This window comes from Trichosurus vulpecula, chromosome 1 (genome assembly GCF_011100635.1).
Source record: "Trichosurus vulpecula isolate mTriVul1 chromosome 1, mTriVul1.pri, whole genome shotgun sequence".
Classification (NCBI taxonomy): domain Eukaryota; kingdom Metazoa; phylum Chordata; class Mammalia; order Diprotodontia; family Phalangeridae; genus Trichosurus; species Trichosurus vulpecula.
In genome coordinates this window covers 522,046,656-522,069,675 of record NC_050573.1, presented here as the reverse complement: position 1 = coordinate 522,069,675, position 23,020 = coordinate 522,046,656, and the positions used below count along the sequence as shown (strand labels likewise).

At 38.9% G+C, this 23,020-nt stretch overlaps 1 protein-coding gene across 2 annotated transcripts in view; it reads left to right on the top strand.

Annotated features, from left to right (window-relative positions):
- The window catches only part of USP22 (ubiquitin specific peptidase 22), a 241,657-nt gene that overhangs the window by 196,701 nt on the left and 21,936 nt on the right, over nt 1-23,020 (top strand). For both annotated transcript variants that reach the window (XM_036741153.1, XM_036741152.1), the window contains one exon: nt 11,657-11,804. In XM_036741153.1, the coding sequence (XP_036597048.1) occupies nt 11,657-11,804 (148 nt within the window). The remainder of the gene's footprint in view (nt 1-11,656; nt 11,805-23,020) is intronic.

The following is a 23,020-nucleotide window of genomic DNA, read 5'->3' as shown; positions in this document are numbered from 1 at the left end:
GTGCTAGTTTGTTTCTTTGTTTTTATCCCCAGAGTTTAGCCATACTTGCCATAGATGCTTTGCAAACAAATTGAGTTTAAGGCAGTACGGTTTAATGGAAATAATAGTGGCGGGGGGGGGGGGGGGGGCGGGTATCAAAGGACCAGGCCCCTTCACGGCTCTGGGCCTCAGTTTCCTCACTTTTAAATGTAGACTTTGTATTTGGTGACCTCCAGGTCCCCATTATAGCCACGAATCCAAACTAGCTATTCCCCATTCTCATCCTGAACTCAGCCACTGCTTCATATTGGTGCAGGCTATCCCCACCACAGCTAATAGTCTCCCTCCTCTTACCTATTCAAGTCTTCTTTGAAGGCCTACCTTAGAGTCTAAGCTTATCCTGACTTCTCCTTCTCCTTCCCTTCTCCTGTCTCACCCTGGCTAAATAAATGGTCTTTTTTCTCTCTTCAGATTTTTTAAAGTGTCTCAGTTCTTTGAGGGAAAAGGATGCTTGCTTTTTGTTTTCATTTTTGTAGCTCTGTCACTACTTCTGTCAGAGGTGCTGCTTAAATGACTTTTTAAGTTTCAAACTATTAAATCTGTTTTTAATAAAACAATAGGCATCTTAAGAAAAGATGAAATTGTGACTGTCCTTTGTAGAGGTTTATAGTTTCTCTCCTTATCCTTATTAAAGTCCATAATAAAACTGAGGGTCTTGTCATAAATGCCATTTTTAGTGTTCTACTTTGTTTCCTGGCTGATTCTACTTTGGGTATGGGAACAGAGGGAACTTTGGACTTGTTTTGTGCAGTCTAATAATCAAGGGAGGAAGTGGGAAATCAAAATGTATATTTATAACCTCCATATCAAATTCTTTCATATAACAATATGCTAAAATAATAGATGATGTTTTCCTCCAACTGCTAGTCTTGCTTTAAGTTTCAGGCAGCTATGCCATCACATCATTCTGTCACTTACTGATATCTTCCCATTTTTGACATTTTGAACTGGTATTTCAAGCTTGAGGTATTAATGATAAAAGCCCCTCTACTCACTTGGTTGTTGACAGCATTCACTGTTATTCTCCAAAACTAATTCCCTTTCCCCAATAAAATGCAGTTCCTGTTTTGGAGGAGGAAAAGAGTTGTTAATGTTTAGGTTGCAAGAACTTTGAATCAGAAAAGTGGGTAGTTCTGTTCAATCAGTATAGTAAATGTAAAATAAAATAAAATAATAAAATACACCCAACTGAAAAAGGAAATGAGATTCAGTATACAGCCATGTGTCACATGTAAAGAGCCAATTAACAATATGAGGTAGGCATTGAATTCTAGAATTGAATTCAGCTTCATTTCTATCATTTCAAAAATACCTCGCATTTATCTAGCATCTGCTGTGTGCCAGGCACTGTGCTAAGCTCTTTCCAAGTATCTTATTTAATCCTCACAACAACCCTGTGAGATATGTACTATTATTACCCTTGGTTTATACTCAAGGAAACTGAGGTTAAGTCACACACCTAGTGAGTGTCTGAGTCCAGGTTTGCACTTAGGTCTTCGTGACTCCAGGCCCATCACCTTGTTCACTGTATCTCCTTGCTGCCTCAGTTTTGCACTTAGCCTATACATTAAGGAAGGAGTGTGTGTATATGAATGCTATTTTAACATCGTGTATGTATTGTAATGACATGTACAAGTGATAGAAGTTCAGTTTTGTGGAAAGTTGCTGTTAGCAAGAAAACAAGGTTCTCTGCCAAGAGGTATTCAGTGGTGTTGGTAGAATGTAATCTCTTGGAAGGCAGGAAGTTTTTTGACTTTGTGTCCCCAAGGCCTAGCACATATTAGCCACTTACTAAACGCTTATTGGTTGATTGTTAACTGCTTTGTACATGTTTAAATACTTCGAATGTGAGTAGTTCTGATAAGTTGACTATCAGCGTAAGTTCTGACCAGTGGAAGGCTCAGTGTTATTGTGCATTTGTTTCTCCCCTAAGGATTAGGTTCATTACATTTTATTGTTTTTGTTTGTTTGAATTACCAGCTCTGTGGCCTTGAGCAAGTGGCTTAATCTCTCTGGGCCTCAATTTCCTTACCTATAGATTGCTATAATTGAACTATATTATCTCTAATGGTATAGAAGTTCAATTCTATCTCTAGCACTAATATGAAATTGCCTTAAATTTCTTTTTTAAAATGAGTTATTGATATCTTTTGTCTTTACATTACAGTCTTTTCACACATCCCCCTCCAGATTGAGCCCTCCCTAATGACAAAGAAAAACAAGCAAAACATCCGATGTAATAACTGCATCTGGCAGTGCATAAATATTTTGTACTAGTAGTCCTCTGGTTCTCAGCTATGATGGAGGAGGTATGTTTCATGATCTGTCCCTCAGGAACTTCATTGGCTTTTTTTAGTTACTCAAAAGTGCGCCTTCCTTCTGGTGATCATTGTATTTACATTGTATTAGTCATTGTGTAACAATATTCTCTTGATTTTGCTTATTTCTTCTGCATCAGTTTATATAAACTTTCCCATGTTTCTCAGAATTCCTCATTTGTAATTTTTATTGCACATTAATATTCCATTCCATTCATATTCAAAAATTTTTTTCAGCTGTTCCCCAGATGATGGGCACCCACGTTGTTTCTGGTTCTTTGCTACTATAAAGAGTGTGTCTAGGAATATTTTGATAAATATTTGATCTTTGGAGTGAGTATATATCTAATACTAAGACTGTTAGGTCCGAGGGTATGAACAGTGTAGGCACTTTTCTTTCCTAACTCCAAATCAATATCCAGAAAGATTGAACTGCTTCACAGCTATACCAACGTTAATGTATCTCTCATCTCAATAGCCTTTTGGACTTTGTCAATCAGTAGGCAGATGTTTACTATGTGCCAGACACTATGCTGAGCCCTGGGGATACAAAAACAGTCCATGCCCTCAAAGAACTTACAATCAAATAAAGAAGGACAACCCATAAAAGGAAGTTAAAAAGCCAGGGTGAGGGAAGAAGAGGAGAAGGTACCAGACTCTGGGACACGATGGTCATTTGGAGAAGTCCCACAGTGGTGAAGCCGAGTGGGAGATAGCTAAGCTGGGCTCTCTCCCTAAATGGCCCTACCATCCAGTCAGAGAGGCAGAGGGTGATGAGGCGGAGTCCCGAGACTGATGAGAAGTTGCCACAATAATAGTTTCCCGGGGAATCGTAGAGAGGTCACTTAATCATCTTGGCCAGTGTGCATGGTGTGAAGTGAAGCCTCAGAATCGTTTCAGTTCATATTTCTCTTGCTCTTAGTGATGTGTAGGGCATGTTTTATGTGGTCATTTGTAGTTTACAGTTAGAATCAAGACCAGACTCTTCTAAATTCTTGCCTCCCTTAAGAAGCAACATTGATGAACGGAAGCACAGGAACATAACTGGCCCCACTTGATGTACAAATTCCATCCTAAGCAACCAGCGCAATATTGACCATCTTTTTTATGTGTAATAATTTCAGGTAACTCAGAGCATAGTTTTAAAGTACCCTACAAGTGTATTTTGGGACTGCAGTTTAACTCTTCAAATTTAAGTAAAATTGTTCTGGGGTCATTGTGGGAAAAGTGAAGGATAAGGAACACAAATTAGCAAGCAGTCAGGTTTTTAAGGTAATGATATTGCCATTTGTAGCAGGGCAGCTATTTAGGTATACAAATTTTCCACAGAGAGCCCCTCCCACCATCCCCAGTGAAGTTTCATTAGATAAAGCTAGGAGATTTCCTCTTCCAAGCACCATGCATGTTATGCTTTTAGAATAAGTAATTGCAGCAATTAACATGTTAGCTTCTGCTGCTTTAACAGTTCCCTCTCATTTGAAATATAATGGAGCAAAGGCTTACACTCTCCAGTAGTGAGCAAATAGGGGAAAGGTCACAACTCCCCTCAAATGGCCGAAATATAATGTGCTAGCTTAGTGAGCTACAGACATGTGGGATTCATTGCTCTCGCTTTTTTGCCACCACTGGCTTGTGACCTAAATTAGGATATGAATGTGATTAAATTTCCCCAGTGATGGAGGCCCCAGAGGAGGCTTATCAATGTTCTTCGTTTTCTCCTGCCACCCACACTTTTCTACAACTTAACAGGATTGGCAAGGATATCTTCTGCTCCCCTCCCAAAGACTATAGTGAGAGGAAATTGGAAATAAAGATGAAGTGAATGTAGTGCTAGCCTGTACTGTGTCTGTTGACAGATTCACCTCAAATATCTAGCTCTCACACTAAGCCAACCTCCCAGGGTTTAGTCAAGGAGTTTTTTTTTTAATTATTATTATTATTTGTTTTTGAACTATATAGGAGAAGCCAGGTAAAGTGAATATTAGCATTGGTATTTCCCCACAGGTGCTAGCACCGTTTGCAGATTTTTTTTTGAAGGGGGGAGAGGAGGTATCCAGGTTAGTATCTTGTTTCTAATACTGCTCCATCTCTTGTGAGAGGTGAAATGATGTAGGAAATAGAGGCCTGACTAAGTGCTAGGAAGACCAAGGATTAAATCCTCTTATGCTAACTGTGGGGCCATAAGGAAGTCAGTTAACCTTCCTGAGACTCAGCATTTTCGTATATAAAATAAGAATAGATAGACTTGTCTCACCAGGTTGTGGTGAGACCCAAATATCTTGATATAGACAGAGTCCTTTGCCAACCTCAAACTCACATTCTCAAGTGAGTCCATGATCTTATTGATTTCAATGTTCCCTCCAGTGATACAGATCCTAACCTATCCATGCCTACCTGGGTGACTCTTGTCTCTCTCCTCCCATAAGCTTCTCACAAGTATGCTTGCTCTCCTGAGGGTACCAGTGGAGTACATACCGTAGGCCATCCATCCCTTACTGTCATGACATGATTAGTCTTCTTTTTCGGTCACACAATTCTTTGTTGTCTGGATTTTTCTTTGTAGTTTCTTATTGGTTACATGTTCCCGCTTGCTCATACCCATCATGGGCCTCTCCGTTGCCCATTCTGAGAAATACTCAATTTTAATTCTTTGGAGATGGCAGCATGCTTATAACTCACAGTCATAGAACCCCAGAAGAATATTGATGTAAAAAAGATGAGCCTTTATTTTAGGGAGAAGTTTGAGATCCTTAAAAGAGTTTGTAATTGTCCTGAAGTAAATCGTAAGTGTTGAGTCAGAGTCTAGAGGTGCAGTAGGAATTCAGAGGAGAAGGGGGTTCAGAGAATGCTGGAGTAGTTATGGAAGATTTTCTCTAATGGAGACTGAGCTTGAGTAGGGCCTTTATTAGTGTTAACGACTTCTATTTATGTCACACCTTGCGGTTTATAGAATTCTTTCCTAAGACAGCTCTCTGAAGCAGTAGATATTATCCCCACTTTGCGGATGGGAGAACAGAAGCTCATAGAGCTTGCATGACCTGTCCTTTGTCACAAAACTAAAAGTACACTTGAGGGTCTTGTAAATCCAAAGTCCAAAATCCTTTCTACTAAACCAGAGAGCCTTAAAAAAAATGCGTAAGATTTAGACAAGAGGAGGCATTTCAGGTCAGGAAAATATAAGCAAAAACATAGAATTGGAAAAGATGTGGAACAGTAGACATATTTTTATACTCCCACCTTTTAAAAATTTGATGTTTCAGGCAAGGATTAGTAAAGTCTCTTTATTAAATAGCCTACGTGCTAAAAGTCTGTTTACTAGGTTTACTAAAGTTATTTGCTTTTTAGTTTTTTGCCCTCCAGTTAGGTTGCTTGGTATTTGTAGTCGTAGGTAGGTAGGTAGGTAGGCCTTAATAAAAACTACTGAAGGAACGTGTAACAGAGATAGCGATTCCAAGTAAAACTCTTATTTGTACTGGTTTTTTTTAATATTTGAAAATTAAACAAATTGACTAATAATGATTATCATTAAGAAATAGTAACAATAACTCTGAGGTTTATAATGCTTTGACCATTTACAGTGGACTTTCCTCACAATAGCCTTTGAGATAGGTACTGAAAGTTGTGTTATGCCCATTTATAGGGAAACTGAGGCTTAGAATGTAAGTCCCTTGAGAGAGGGATCGTGGTCTATCTCAACTTCCCATCTTAGCCAGGGCCTGGCGTAGCGCACTGCTCAGTAGGGATGCGGTACCACTTTCTCCACTTCTCAACCCAGTGCACTTTGGCAAACTGACTTCATCACTCAACTGACATCCCTGTCTGCAAAGTGACCAGCGGTGTCTTCATTATCAAACGTGATGGCCTTTTCTCGGTCTTCGTGCTCCTTCACCTCTCTGTGGCATTTGTGACTGCTGACCACCCTTTCCTCCTCCTGGTTCTCCTTCTACCACCTGCCTCCTTTGCTGTCTCGCTCCCTAACTCCGTCTATGTCCCGGTGTTCTCAGGAGGCCTTTTCTCTCTCTTGTCTCTCTCACTCGGTAACTTACCCAGCTCCCAAAGGTTTGGTCCTCATCTCTGCGAGGAGGACTCCAGATCTCTTCCCTTCCCCTGCAGCTGTCTCAAAGGGGTAGACTCAGTCTCCCCTCCTTCCTTATGTCTGTTGAGGGCACCCCCGGCCTTCCAGGCACTTAGATTCACGACCTCGGCCTTGTCCGTTGCTGCTGACTCTCCTCACACAGCCATTGCAGAGCTCCTCTGCGGTGTCTTTCTGTCTATTCCTGCGGCCTCCGCCCCAGTTCAGCAACTGAACCTCTTGTTTCCTAATTGTTTTCCCTACCTCAGATCTCTTCTTCCTCTGTGCCATGCGCCACGCAACTGCCAGACAACTGGTTTTCCAGTTGTGCGCACACATGCACGCGCGCACATGGGCACAGCAATAAACCTCCCTTTATTACCTCTAGGGTCGAATGTGAGCTTCTCCTTCGCAGCCTGGCCCCCACCTCCCTTTCTAGTTTTCATTTATGCTACTCTTCCACCCGTAGTCTGCCCTCCAGCCAAACGGGCCTTCTTGCTGCTCCTCCCACCTGTACACCCTCTTCATCCCTGTGCCTTTGCACAGGCATTGCCCATGTCTGGAAAACACCCTCACCGCCCCTTCCTTCCCCACCAAACAACACCACTGCCACAGACTCTGCTTGTGTGATACCTTTTACCTGAAGCCTCTCCTGGTCAGTGCCAAGCCTAGTGCCCTCCCTCCTTATCCCCAGAACCGATCTGGTCCGTACTTGCACGGCAGAGGAATTGCCCCTCTGATTTCATTGGTACAGGGAACTCCTGGGTGAGGACTCTCTTTTCACCAGTGCAGATCAGTATTTTCTTTACCACTGAGAGTTTTAGAGAGTTGACCAGAGCACTGTGAGGGTAAGTGTCTTGCCCAGGATCACATGGCAAGTACACATCAGAGACAGGACTTGAGCCCACATATTCCTAGCTTTAAGGGCAACTCTGTGTCCCCTGTACCAGTGGTGTCAAACTCGAATAGAAAGGGGGCCACTAACATGTCCCTGTCCTGTGGGCTGCGTAATGACTTGGAAAACCTCATATTAACATTATCTGTATTCTCTTGTATTGTTATTTATTTTGTTAAGTTTATTTCCCAACAACATTCTTATCTGGTTCAAGTTGCTCTTTACAATGTAGGGCCATGGGCCATGTGTTTGGCACCTGCACTATACCACACTTCTCAACGTGCTTATGTACATACAGGTTCTCTCACTTAGTAGAACGTTAGCTCTGTGAGGGCTGGACCCCCTTTGGTTTAGTTTAGTATGCCTAGCTACTAGCACAGGGTCTGGCCCATAATAGGCATGTAATAAATACTTTTTGGTTGATTTATAGATATTGATGATGTTGATATGTCAGATTGATTTTCTCTGATAGCTGCTTGCAGTCTTTATGTTTCTTTTGTATTTTAAGCTTGGGATTTCTCTTTGGTAATGGTTTGTGAATTTTATTGATCTATACTTAACCCTGAGCTTTCAGTACTTCTGAGCAACTTTCACATTATTTCCTGCATTATGATTTTCAAGCTTTTCAGATCATCATTAATTTTCTGATAGACCTATGATCCTTAAGTTATCTCTGCCCAGCCTGTCCTCACAGTCACTTAGGCTTATATAGAATTCATATTTCTTCCAATGTTGATGGGTTTGCTTCTCTTCTATTACATTTTCTTCACGGTCTTTGAGTTTTAGTTATAAATCTGCTATTTACCTACCCTATCCACCAACCCCCATTTCTTTTTTTGTATAAGAAAAAAATTAAAAGGAGCAGATTTGAAACTAAAATTCATTGACTTGTTTTTGAGACATTCTCCATCAAGTGGTCTTAATTGTCTGTGCTCTCATTTATCTTACTGATTCTCATTTTTGAGAGCTGTGGTTTCTGCCTTCATTTCCTTTCTCATTTTGATTTTTATGTCTTTTATTTCCTATTTGAACCATTCTATGGTTTCTTTTTGTTTTATTGTTCTTGAGGTCCTGTATAATTCATCTGCTTTCTTTTTCATTTGGAGTTTGGGGATTTGCCCTTCATCGCTGTATCCTTTTTCTTTTTTCATTCTGTCTTGTCTTTTTCTATCTTATCTATTCACTACCCTCATTTCTTTAAACCTCATCGCTAGTTCATCTGCTGAGAGTTTCTTTTACAGCCTTCTTGCTGTGCACCCCCTTGATTCTGATCAGTACCATGTCTGACTTGTCAACTTTGTTTCTTCATTGCATCACTGTCCAGGCTCCTGAGAGTGACCGTCATCTACGGCCTTCTTGGTTTATGGGGGCAGTGCCTATAGTGTACAAATTCCATGGGGAAAGGGCCACGACTAGGTCAGTACCTCCTTGTTCTACACTGGAGAAGTCCCATATCCTCTGACTAGCTCTGCCCTTCAGGATCTCCTCCATTTCATAAATGGCCGGATGCGTTCAGTATTCTCTCCCTGTTGTTATGAGGGATGTGATGGGGTTCAGACTGGATGACTGCCGGAGGAGAGCAGGCTAGAAGTTAAAGCGTGAAACGCAAGCTTTTTCAATTGTTCTTTGTAGGTGGTTAAGGTGAACGGGAACGTGCTGCTGTCCGTCTTGCCACTTTTATTTCACAAAGTTTGACCTTGTCTGGCAGAATTCCTTTCTTTTCTTCTTGCTGCAATTATAATTAGTTTAGTGTTTTTGTTTGTTTGTTTGTTTTGAGGTTTTGTGGTGAGAAAGTTATACAGGGTGTCCAAAAAATCTTAGTGCATTTTAAAACTATTAAAGCTTCAAACTGCACTTAGACTTTTGGGAGACCTCCTTCGCCTTTACTCCAACATCCTGCCGTTTGAAGGTGCTCTTCCTCATGTAACTTCAGCGCATTGTTTCAGGCTGTTACCAGTGTGCATCATTTTTCAAAGTGGTGGGGATTAGGGACATTGATAGAGGCGATATCTTCTGAAACCTAAAAAAGCCCTTGTGGTTTTCAGGTCTAAAGGAATGACATCAACAGTCTGGACAATATAATTAATGTAGTGATTTCAAGTCTGTCATTGACTAGCTGTGTAACTGTCAGTAAATTACTCAGTTTCCATGGGCCTCATTTTCCCTCATCTGAAAGGCCCTTTCTGGCTTTAATATTCCCCAAAACTAACCAGAGGCCAAGTTGCCATCATTCTCTCCACAAGCATCTAGATTGTAAGAAATAGCTCAAAACTTGAGATGAGACACAAAGAATTTCTTAGATCAGGGCTGTGCATGGTCGCCGTGACTTCTTGGGCTTGTCATAAAATAGCAATGCCAAGGCATTGAACACGCTTACTTAAATTTAGATATTTCTAATAGTGCTTTAAACTTGGTTTACATTCTGAATCTTTTAACCTTAAGTATTCAACTACAGTTCACATTTAAATAAGTTACATTTGAATGAGTGCAAACCTAAACCTGTTCAAGGATTTCTGATTTCCTACTCCATCCCATTCCGTCTCCTGTTGGTTAAGACCTACTAGTGAGATGCTGGTACTTTGAGCTCCTGAGCACTTATGATGAGAGAAATGAAGTATATTTAATGATTGTTAATAATGCTTCTTTACTCATGCTTATATTTCCATATTTTTTTTATTCTTCAGTAGATTTGTTTCTTTAAAAATATTCTAAGTATTTAAAGGGCCAGCATTTCCTTTCCCTTATAAATGAAGATACATCAGTAATATTAGTAGGTACAGTCTGAGCCAACTGCTAACCTTTTAATAGTATTCTGATTGGATGGGTTTTCTCTTTCCATAACCGAACAGCCAGTTGTTTGACAGAGTGCTTAATAGATTTCTTTCATCATAATGAAGCCTCATCTCTGTAAAGTAGAGTCTGCTGCTAGGTCCGATGTCTGCAGTGGAGTCCTTAGAGAGTGCTGTTGGTTAAAATGACCAGTGTGCTCTGAGACTAATTGCACAGAGCTCTGCTACAGACAAGTTTTATTGCTGCAGTTTCTTGAATAATGTTGAATAGCGGCAGCATCAGCAGATTTCACTTTCCACTCAAGTGCCCTAGCACCACTGTCATTCTTGCTGGCATCTTTTCTCTATTGATCTTTTTTTATAAACAGAAGGCTGTGTGTGTGTGTGTGTGTGTGTGTGTGTCTGCACGCGCGTGCGCATATGCGTGCACATGCATTGTCTGGCTGTAGAGATCCTGTTTCCCATTGAACAAAGAGTAGTGCATTGGAAGAAATCTTCTCTGGGAGAAAGGCAAGTGAGGAGTAGTCAGGGGTCATCATGAAAATAGTGAATTTTTCTTGTTTCTGATTTTCTTCCTACTGTGTACTTTTAGAATAAAACATTTTATTTATCATTCAAAGAGAAAGAAAAGAGATGGGAAAAGATTTTGTCGTCGTTGTTGTTAAAGTCTGGTCAAATCCTGAAATAGCTGTCTTCTCTACTCCCAGTAATGGCATAGGCTTTTGGGCTGGTGCATATTTTATTTCACATCAAGAAGAGTATTTCATTAAATTCTAGCACGTGGTCTTGGTGGTGATAGTGGTCTGTAGGTTTATCTGCTTAGTCAATGAGTTTTGCATAAAGTGGGAAGACAATTCATTTTTCAAATGTTCTAAGCAAAACCTCAGTTGAACATGTGGCATCGTCCGCATTTGAAGAGACAGGTTTTTGCCACCTCAGCCCCAGTGGCAAGAATCAAATATTATAATCCATGTTAATTGTTTAAAATTTAGTCTTGAGTCTAACATTCCCTTTCCAGTATAACTGCATAACTCTTGTTTATGGAGTGTTTGTATTGGTGCATTTATTCGCAGCTTTTCTTTACTCGGGGCCTGAGATCTTTAAACAGCAGAAATTTTACAATAAGTGAGTAATGCTGTAAAGATTCCTTTCTGCTTTAGATACTTGTGTAGGTCCATTTGGCTAATTATTACATTAATATGCTGTTAGCAAGTAAATGTGGGAGAGAAGTTGACAGCTTCCCTTGTACTTGGTCTCCTCGCTGTGTCACAATTCATCACCCAGGCTTATCTGCTTCAGAAACAGGAGATCAGAGGTGGGAGGGAATGGCTATATAAATCATGCTTCAGATGTCCCGTGTTTTTCATTCTTGCAAGCTGTGTCTTCATTTCTATTTAATGTTTAAAGGAAGTTGAACCATTTTCATCAGCAAACTAACTTCCTTAAAAACTCAGGAGTATAGTCTATCTTTTTTTCTTTTTGTTGTGCTTTGAGTGCAAAGTATAATATTTATTCACGATAAGTTTTTTTTTTCTTTGAGCAGTTTTACTCTGGGCACCGATCTCCTCACATTCCATATAGGTTATTGCACCTGGTATGGACGCATGCACGACACTTAGCAGGGTACGAGCAACAGGATGCACACGAGTTCCTCATCGCTGCATTAGATGTGCTGCACAGACACTGCAAAGGTAAGCACCTGACTGGCAACTTATTCCGTCTCATTCATTGCTTCTGTCGGCGGTTCAGAGAAGGGTCTTCCTCAAGCTGGGGGCGGGGGGGAGGAAGGGAGAGAGCTTTGATGAAGCATATGACTGTTGGGGAGTTTGTATATCCAGAATATTTCCTTCCTTTGCATTTACAAACCATGAAACTGATTGAAGTTATTTATACCTTATAACCAGGAAAATATCCAACTACCTACCTAGGGGAAGGTTTTTCCTTGCAAGAAGAAAAAAAAAGAAGGGAGAGAAACCTATAGAAATCTTAGTCAAATGAAATCATCCTCATTACACTCTGTACTTGATATTTTGAAATTTCCTATTTAACTATGACTGATTTTTCTCTTTTTGAAAATAGTTGAGCTGCTCCTTCTGGCTGCCCTCTTCTGTGCATATGCATATAGAACTAGCACATTGGTTTTGCAACACCAATTTGCCCTTTCCACATTGGTTCCTAAGTCAGTTTGACTCAGAAAGGTAGATTAGCTGTACTTTTTAAGCTTTATAATTGCTTTTATTCGCATGCCAGTGTCATAGTATACCATCCAAAGTAGAGAATCCAAGGGTTCTGCCTCTTCTTTGGGGCAGCTTTGTCTGGGTATCATGACTCAACATTGCGGGCTGCTCTGGTTCAGAATCAGCTTCATATTTATGGGGTTTGTAGTTTAGACATGATTTGGTTCAGCCATTTTTCTGGCATTGAACTCAGTAAGGATAAAACTTAATTTTTTTAAAACACAAATTGGAATGCTTTCTTTGTTCCACTGAGAGGCTTCCAACCCTTTCAGAACAGCAGGATCAGTCAGTCATCAAGCAATTACTAAACACATGCTACTTAGCAGCTATTGTGCTGGCGCTGGGGATACAAGTACAAAGAATGAAGCGATTTAAGAAAAACAAGAACAGCCCCCAGGAAGGTAAAACAAATTAGGATGAAATGGTTTTTGCCTGCAAACACAGGACTTTAGAGTTCTTGGTTCTTCTTGATTTAGTAGATACTGTACAACTTCAAAGTAATGTCAGGAATAAAGCTGCCAGCATGGTTTTGGTTTCAGTGATGCCATCAGCTACAGAGGTAGCAGCCAGGATCATGAACTTGGCCAGTTAAAAGCTTTTCAGTTCATTTTCACACCAGTGCAAAATGTATTTAGTGTTGATGCAGGAAATTCTAGTTTACAGTGTCAAAAGATGGAAATTGCTAGTAATTCCTGATGCAGAGTGTGAAACTTTAATACCATAGAGGATACTAGTGTGAAGGACAGAACCCATTGATGTCAGGAGTTACGTGAATGCTTGCTACTCAAGGGCAGTTCTTTCTCTACCATGGGAAACCACTAAATGTGGGTGCTACGCATAACTGCAATAAGAATAAGTCATTCCAATGACAGTGTCATTTGTCTTAAGACAAAGACACAGATTCTCCATTCTGCAGTCAAGCCATGCTAAAGAGGCAGGCAGCATTCTGTATGTGGCTCACAATGGTCAAGTCTCAAGCCAAATACCATCCTCCTTTGTTCAGGAGTCTCTGTTGCTGGGCAACATTATACTTCTATTGCCCATTAAGGTTAAAGAATCTCATATCATAGACACTTAATCTCTTGCTTTTTCATGAAGCATTTCAAAAATCTCTTGCATAAAACCTGCATGGCTTAATATGATAGGAGTGAGAAATATTCCTTTCTCTTCTACAGCAAGGTGTACATCATCTCTTTGTCTCTGTGGAATGACAAAGGCTACATAGAGATGGACCGGTAGGCCTTTGGGGATCTTTTTTCAAGCTTCTGTTTATCATTCTATAATTATTGCAAAATACTGAACCAAAAAAAAAAAAGACAGCTCCTCCTTCTCTCCCCCCTCCCGCCCCCCCCAAGCATTGAGGAACAAGGAAGATGATTGATAAACCATTTTAAAACATAAGACATGAGTAATTAACCTTTAGGAATAAAGTCTTTGTGCCAAATGCTTCATTCAAGAGTTAACTGAAGGGGATAAGAATCTATACCTAAATTAAAGCTGTTCTGATAGCAGCAAAGTATGCTGTCATCCAGATGTGAACACGAGCCCCTGACTGGAAGGAGGCTCTGCAGATGCACTAAGCATTTCTGAGGGTCTATACAAATGTGAGGCCTGATGATCTCTAGTGAGAAGGAGCTCTTACGAAAGGTACTCCTGTGGAAAGGACAGCTAAATAGAGTGCTTTGCATATGATGTTCCTTTGATCTGAATTCAGATTTTGGTTCTGCTGCTTAATCGCTGTGTAACCTTAGACATATATTTATGGTTGGAAAGGACCTTAGAGGCCATCTGATCTAACCCCCTTATTTTACAGGTGAGAAAACTGAGGCAGGATGTGTACTCTTTCTAATATTTCATGCCCAGTGGTCCAGAGGCTGTCTCCAATCGTCCTGATCTATATCTTTCCACTGGACCCAGATGGCTCTAGAAGAGACAGTGAGACTAGTGACTTTGCACAGCTCTCCCCCACTTAAATCCAATTCACTTGCAAGTCATGGCATCACCTTCCTAATGTCATGGTTCTCTTGGAGAACAAAGGACAAACCACAACAGCAACAGCCCTGCACTCATAGAGACCGCATGGTGTAACAAGAGGAGAGAAGATCTTGGAGTCAGAAGATCTGTATTCAAATGCCACCTCACTTGCTGTGTGTGCAACTGACTCACTATGTATAATTTAACCTTTCTCCAAAATTGGAGTAATTGTAATAATAGCTGTTGTTTATATAGCACTTTAGGTTCACAAAGTGCCTTACATTCATTATCTCATTTGATGATGCTTGAACTGCCTCCCTTGCAGAGTTGTGTGTGACCCTGAAAACCAAGTTAAAAGGGACATGAAATGTTCCTGAAAGGAGTGGAAGTGGGTCTTCTCTAAGAGGGAAAATAAAGAATCTGAAGTGGTAAAAAGGAATTGTCAGAACTTTAGAATATAGAGGAATATCACACAAGGGAGGAAAGGAAAGCTCAAAATTAAATGTGTAGTTCTCCCTGAAGCTGGATGACCTGAGGAGGAGCAGCTGCTTGTCCTCCAAGAAATAATAAAATAAAAACACAGGAACTCTCAGGTGGGGGACCATCCAGTGAGGTAGGGGTCAAAGAGAGAAGAGGAGTGATGCCAAGTATCTGCCTGCTCAACCATGCTAAGCCAGCCACTGGCCCAGTGGGACAATAGAGAGAACTGTCACATTCTCAGGATGTGTATGCACGACATATCTCCCAACACTTACCAAAAAAAAAAGATAACTGCTACCCTCTTCAGATAGGCACAAATGATACTGCCAAGAGGAGCTTTAAAAGTATTGCCAAAGTCTTAGGCAAGAAACTGAAGACCATAGGAGCCTCAGTTGTATTTTCCTCACTATTCCCCACTGATGCCCAGAGATGCAGAAGAGAAGAATTTATTTGGGAAGGAAATAACTGACTAAGAAGATAGGATCCTCATAATGGGTTCATGGCTTGAAACATAGAGACAACAGGCTTCTCATCAGAGATGGAATACACCTAACTAGAGTCTTGCTAATCTAATCAAGTGCTCCTATCTGGAGTTTTAAGTTTAGTTTGGGGCAATATAATTTAAGCAGAACATTGATAAACTGAAAGCATCCAGAGAAGGGCAACCGGGATGGGCCTTTGCTTCATAGAGTTCTTGAAGGAACTGAGCATGTTTATGCTGAAGAAGACTCAGAAACATCTGAATGGGCGTCATGTGAAAGAGGGATTCAGTCTGGCCCCAGAAGGCAAAACGAGGAGCAATCAGTGAAAGTTACAAAAAGGCCAACTTTAGGTTTGGTGTCATAAAAACTTCTAAAAACTAGAGCCATCAAAAAAAGTTGGATGTTTTTTGCCCCTGGAAATTGTGGCTTCACTCTCATTGGAGATCACGAATAACAGACAGAAATGACTACTTGTAGGTTAGGTTATGATGGGAATCCCTTCTGGTCATGAATTAGACTAGATGGCTCCCAACATCCCTTTCAAGTCCAAAATACAGTAATATATGTCAAGTACTTTATAAACTATAAAGCAATATGTAAATGTCAACTATGCTTATCTTTTGGGAAACTATATAATTCAGAATTAATGGATCATATAGAGAGGAGAGATGTTTTGGGGGAAAAAAATATCGAGTGCCATAGGGCAAAGGTCATAGAATTTAGAACTGGGAAAAACCATAAAGATTAATAAGGAGATATTGAAGAAACCATATATGTTTATCCTTGTGAAGAAAAAAAATATATATGGAAAGATATATGGAAGAAAAACTTTATGTTTTGCATCTTAGACACAAATTTATGAGAATTAAATAATTCTAAGAATCTTGACTGAGAGAATCCAAAGTGACACAAGTTCATCCCGCCTTTGAAAAATTTCTGTGATCTAAACCATTCCCATTCACAATTTATAGTATTCCCCAAACAATAGTTACACAAGTTCAAGTAATACTTTGATTCATCAAAAAGAACAATAAGTATTATGGAGAATTGTTTTCCTAAGACCTTTTAATCCCTTCTTCACTCACTGCCACTAAAGATTATCCTGCTTTTTAAAAACTGGTCAAAGATGAACTTGAGATATTTCTCTTATTTGAGTTAATCAAAGTGGATCTTAGTCTGAACAATTTCAGGTAGGATTCCTTCATGTACTGATTATGCCTCTCTCTTTAGAACCTTGCTAGGCCTTCAGTAAGAATGAATCGAATAAGACTCTAGACTGGAACGCTATAGGGTGTTCCTAAAGTCTGGACACATAGGAAATGTGGAGTTATTGCATCGAGTTCATGCGAATCTTGCAAAGCTCATCAACCTTTGCATCACAAATGATGGAAATCATATTGAAGATGTTATTTGTTAATATTCCAATTAAATAAAATGTTGTTGAAAATTTCATTCATTTCATTTCATTTCTTGAAGATATGCATTTTTGCCTATATGTCCAGACTTTAGGAACACCCTGTATTCTCCTTGACATTAAGTTGTCTATTCTGGAGGAAAACTAATTAGTTCTTTCATTAGGGTGAGGCCAAGGACTTTAGGCTAAAATACTGTTAAAATATTCTCTAAATATTCCAAAAGAGGGAAGAAGAGGATCTTAGTATCCTTCCACATGTTATAGACTAGTAGCTGGAAAGGACATTTAAGGCAGTATAAATAATCCAACTCATTTTACAAATGGGTTATTAAGTGACCTGAGATTTGAACTCGAGTCCTGTGTGTATTCATAACTCTTTGAACTATTACAAAGATTACCTTTCCCAACCCCCCACTTTACAAGTGAGGAAACTGAGGCCCAGAGAGTTTTAGGGTCAGGTTCATACAAGTAATACTTAGGACTATGATTCAAATATGAATCCTTTGAAATTAAATCTAATGCTTTTTCCATTATACCACATAGCCTTCTAATAAATTGTTTAAATTGAATTACTCTACATACACAATCATTTTGATAACAACCAGTAGAATTTATTTTACAGATGTGAACTTTACTCCTGCTTGCCATAGACCCACGATTTTTCTTGTCCCTGGTAACCTTTATTGTGTGCATCTCAAGATCTGAAATAAGACTTCGTAGAAGATTATTATGGAATGTATTGGTTAATACTTGCTTTTAAGTGTTATTTGCATTACATATATTATATATTATATGTTTATATATAATGTTTTTAAATGTTATTTACAAGTAGTTGAAGGTATGATAAAAACTGTAAAAGAAATAATATGGAAATAATACATATGTAGCACTACAGGTAGTTAAAGGAAGGGACATTATTTGCCCTTTTTGGAAATGATATAAACTCGTGTGAGATTCCAGGAGCGTAGAAGAAGCAGAAGTATGTGGCTGGTTAATAAACTTTAGTCAAGATTCAGATATTATAAAATGAATAAGAACATAAGTGAGAATGCAGGCATGGTTTTTCAATCTGCCAGACCAAGAAGCGCAAGTTGATTGAATTTTATCTGGCATACACAATGCCAATGAGTTTGTACAAGGGTTAGAGCTAGGTGGGATAATCAGAAAGAGTTCTACAAAGGATGAAAATCTTGAGCTTTGAAGAAGGCAGCAAATACAATTGAGCTGATAATATGAGTGCCTAGAGTCTAATTCATTAAAATCAACAAAGCTAGTAAATGTGGTAGCCTCATGCAAATTGAGGAATGAACTCCAAAATGAAAATTAATATAAGCATCTGCTTTAATGAAATAACTGCGTTCAAATGATACAAATTTCAATAAATGAAATAACAGTATGGGCTGACAAGGTCTGTGCTTCAGGCCTAAAGTTAAACCTATTTAAAATACCATTTCCTAATTTTTTCTTCCATTTAGTCACAAGTGTTATAATCAAAATGCGCTGGCAGCCTCACTGACTGACCAGCCTATAATTCTGAGTTTGTGGTCACAGGGAACCAGAGAATACACATTTACTCTGTCAGTCTGTTTGTTATTTCATAGATGATGTGTTAACATTTCCAAGACATATTTGAAATGAACAGAAATCTGAGCAGAGTCCCCACATTTCCCTGGTCCTCAGTTTTCTCATCTGTAAAATGAAGGGGTGGCATTAGATGACCTCTATCTACATTCCCTATGATCCTATGATCTTTGCATATTGCTTGCCTTTGAGAGAAAAAAGGGAATTTTGAACTCTGCATATCTGTTGCTTTAAAATATTTATTAAATTGAATTATTGAGCTGACTTAATCTTGGTAAAGTTTAAATTTTACATTGACATTTTCCCAATGCATAATCTGTTAGATAATATTGACCACAATAATTGAAATTATTCAGGAAACATGTTTAAGGTGTATATTTATGAAATACGTGTAGGTCTGTCATTATCATTACAAACAGTGCAAATAGCAGTCAACAGTAAACATTGTCCAATAAGAATTACCTCTTCAGCTTAGTCTCAGCTTGGGGCCATTAACACACCACCACCACCATCACCACCCACTAAAATATGAACTGTCTGATAGGTGTGGAGTTTTTTTCCTTTCTAGTTTAATAGGATAAACTGATCAAACTAAGTAACCCCACCCAAGAGAGCCTTCTGTCTGTTTTCCTGTACTACTACTTGAGAGAAGTTAATAAAATAAGGTAGAAATACTGAATGTATTGAAATTTAACCTAGGAGATTGTCTTTTTTGGAAGAATACCTTCCAAAAATTTAGCTTTAATTTTCTGACCCCATATTATAGATTCTGAACTCTTGTCAAGGAATTCATATTGAAATACCACCTCTTGGAGAGAGCACCCTTAACAGGCAATAAAAGCTTAAGGGGTTAGATTCACTGTACAATGAAATAGCTTATGTAATTTATAGTTTTCAGAAAAACTATGACCTCTATCCTCCTACTTGGGTTAATGTCATATACCAACAGGTATGAATAGGTGGTAGAATGCTTTTTATCCTGCCTCTTCCTTCTTGCCAGATGTTGGGGGGGGTGGGGCTGGGAAATGTGGGTGAGGAACACCCTTCTGTTTAAATATGAACAAGCTTGTAGTATAGCCTTTTGAGACCCCCTCATCACTGAGCCTAATTGACTTGTGTAATTGAAAAGGGAATGATTTTATTCTCATGTGGAATAAATGGCAGTCTATTAAAGGAATCCAGCAGGGACCTGCCTAAGGCCCGATGAATCTGCAAAAACATTTTTCTCTGTGTTGGCCATTCTGCAAAAAAGAGTGTGGTGATTAAGGCTGAATGCTAGGATAAGGTGTGGAAATCAATGTCAAATGTAGGAATGGTTGTTGGCTACACTTTTATCAAAGATGTACTGTAATATGATTTTGGAATCCTTTTGAAATCATATTGCTTCTCTATCCCAAGATAGAGAATTTTAAAGGTAAACTCAGTGATTTGATGTCAAGATTAGAGTTCATGTCAGGGATAGGACAGGCTCTCATTTTACTGAACTAAACCTTTCCAGATTAGAAGCCCATCAGGTTCTGACAAAACAGTTTCTTCATTCAAGGGGGAAAAAGTCATTTGAAAAGGGGAAGTCAGATTAAATTTTTAATGCTACCTTTTTAAAAAAATCAACATTTTGATTATATGTAGATAAATAAGCCCCGTTTCCTTCAGTTTATTAATAAACGAAGAATCAAAATGCCTGAAAGAATTGTCTTGCTTTTGTCTTTATAGTCCCAGTTCCTCTTGGAAGAGTTCCTTCCAGGAGAGTTCACAGTGCCAAGTGCATAGTAGGCACTTAAATGCTTATTAATTGATTTGAGGAAAATACTCAGCAAACATTTTTTTATTTTGTATAATTCCTAGTAGTATCAAGTAAGATTTTTATCTTTTTCAAAAGTTGCTAAAACCATGCATACACTTTGATCCAGCTCTACCATTATTAGACTTATACCCCAATGAGATCTAAGAAAGAGGGAAAACAACCTGTATATACAAAATATTCATAGCACCTCTTTTTATAGTAGCCTAAAATGGAAAATTTACAGTCAAATAAATTGTAGTATGTGAATGTAATGGAATATTACTGTGCCACAAGAAATGACAAAAAGAACTGTTTGGGAGGAAGCTGAGATGAACGACCTGTGATCTGATACAGAGTGCAATTAGAAGAATAGTTTACACAATTTGCAATGACATTATAGAGAAAAACAACTTTGAAAGACTTTAGAGTTCTGATTAATGAAGTGGTAAACCATGGATTACCAGAGACTGACAAGGAATCCCCACACACCTCTTATCAGAGAGGTGATGGACTTAAAATCCAGAATCAGACATGCCTATTTGTGAAAATTTGTTTTGATGTGCTATACATACTTTTTGTGTGCGTTTTAGTTTATTTTATTGGGGAGGGAGAAGGAGGGAGGGAGGGAGAGGTGATGCATGTTCATAAAAAAAATTTTTTTTAAAGCTTTTTTGAAAAAAAATTTTTCGATTGTGAAAGAAAATGACCTTATAACCTTGAACTTGAGCACCTTTAGCAATTGTACGCTAATTATGAGATAGCTCATTCTCTTGCCGGATGGCTTTAATTGTCAGATACATCTTCCTTAAATGAAGCCATCTTCTGCTTCATTATAACTTCAGTTAAGCCTTTACCCCTTTCTCTAAATGACAATCTTTCAGATATTTGAAGGTAGTTGTTGTGACTTGTTTTAGCCCTTCCTAATCCAGGCAAAACATAAAATCAGAATCCTGAGAGCTGGGAGGGACCTTGAAGATCTTCTAGTTTGATCATCTCATTTCACAGATGAGAAGAGAGACCTGGAAACAAAAAGCAACTTGCCTGACTAGCATACCCAGGAGTGGAAGCCAAGTCTGCTGATTGCCGTTGTGCTGCTTTTTCTCAGCTATTATACTGCCTCCACCTTTTCCTTACTGGAGTTTTACATACCTTTTACCATCTTTTTTCAACCTAGAAGCACTCACTTTACCAGGCCTTTCTTAAAACTTAGCTCCCAAAATTAAGCAAATTACTCCAAATGGAGTCTGGTATATTACAGAGCAGGCCAGCCAGGTGGCACAGTAGATAGAGTACCAGGCCTGGAGTCATGAAGACTCATCTTCCAAAGTTCACATCTGACCTCAGACAATTACTTACTAGCTGCGTGACCCTGGGTGGGTCATTTAACCCTATTTGTCTCAGTTTCCTCATCTGTAAAATGAGCTGGAAAAGGAAATGACAAACTACTCCAGTATGTTTGCCAAGAAAACCCCAAATGGGCTCATGAAGGATCAGAAGTGACTGATTATAACAGGACTGTCACTTTTGTGATGTAGATAGTATTATAAGATTGTGTTAGGTTTGCATTGCCCTGCCTTATTAATACTTAAATCCAACTGAAATTATTTAGATATTGAGAACATGAATGCTTATTAAAATGTTTCACTTCACTGGTCAGCATGTTCAGTTACCCTTTTATCTGATCCAATATATAAGTTTTATTTAAGTATACACCTTTCTCTACTACACAGGTTAGTTCTAAATACTGTTTATGTGGTTTCCTACCACCACCACCTAGAAAGTAAGTCACAGTGACAGAGAAAGAAAAGTTTGACTATTACTTGTTTCCTATTGGTATTTTTCTCTAATCCTTTTTATTTTTGTGTCAAGTGAAGGAAGCAAACATGAAAGATTTTGATGTGTACTTTTTAGAGAGTGGGGGAGTAGGGCACAATTTTCTTAGCTAATTCTATCAAACTGAAATTTGCTTACATTCTGGCAAGAAAGCCAGTAGTATTGGTCACTGATGATCATTAAAACCATTTATCAATCAAGAAGAATTTATTAAGTGCCTGCTAAATTCTGTATGCTATGCTAGGCCTGTGTATATAAGATAAAAATGAAATCACCCCCTGCCCTCAAGGAGTTTACCTTCTATCCAGGGGTATCATTGTAATATATCATCTATTGGGAATCTACATAGACCTTGTTTTAGCAGCCTGTGATACATTTTACACTGTAATCTGGCCTCTAAAAGTTGGTGGTCTGTCATCTATCTGGGAGTTTCTGAACTGTGAAAGACTTCTAACACATTTGAATGTGCACCAAACAAAAGTACCAGTAGCCTGCCTTGGCTGTTGTGGTAGGGGGCTGCTTACTTGAGGTTGCCAGAAAAGCCAGTAATGGAAAACTACATATACTCAAGAACTCTCTTTAGCACCCTTCACTATAGAACAGTATTTGGAATAAAGCAACTATTTTGGACTTCGTCCAAGGGAATTTAGTTATGAAGTACCCAGAAGATTAGGTTACTACACCTATAAGATGATTCCAAAACCATAACCCTAGAAAGTAGCTATATCAGGAGTCAGATGTTTAAAGTAACCTAATTATGTGAGCTTGGGTAGTTTTAAAGTTCAGCTTAATTAAAAAAATTTAAGGAAACATTCCAAGTCCAAAATACCATGAACAAACCTTGATTTTTTTTTTTCTCTTGGCCCTGGTTACGGGGCCCGATATGAGATGACCTGAAGGTCTACATAAACGTATTGAACTGCCAGGAATAAGATTTGTGTGGTGTTTTTTTTGTTTGTTTGTTTTTTGCTAGCCCCCTCTATTAACTCATTCCCCATGAAAATGGATATTTTTGAATTGCTGTGTCATGTTTCCAATAGGCCTTATTATGGCTGAGTTACTTGTTTTTAACCTATAGCTAGTGTTACATGCATAGATCTTTGGACTAACATTACAGATACTC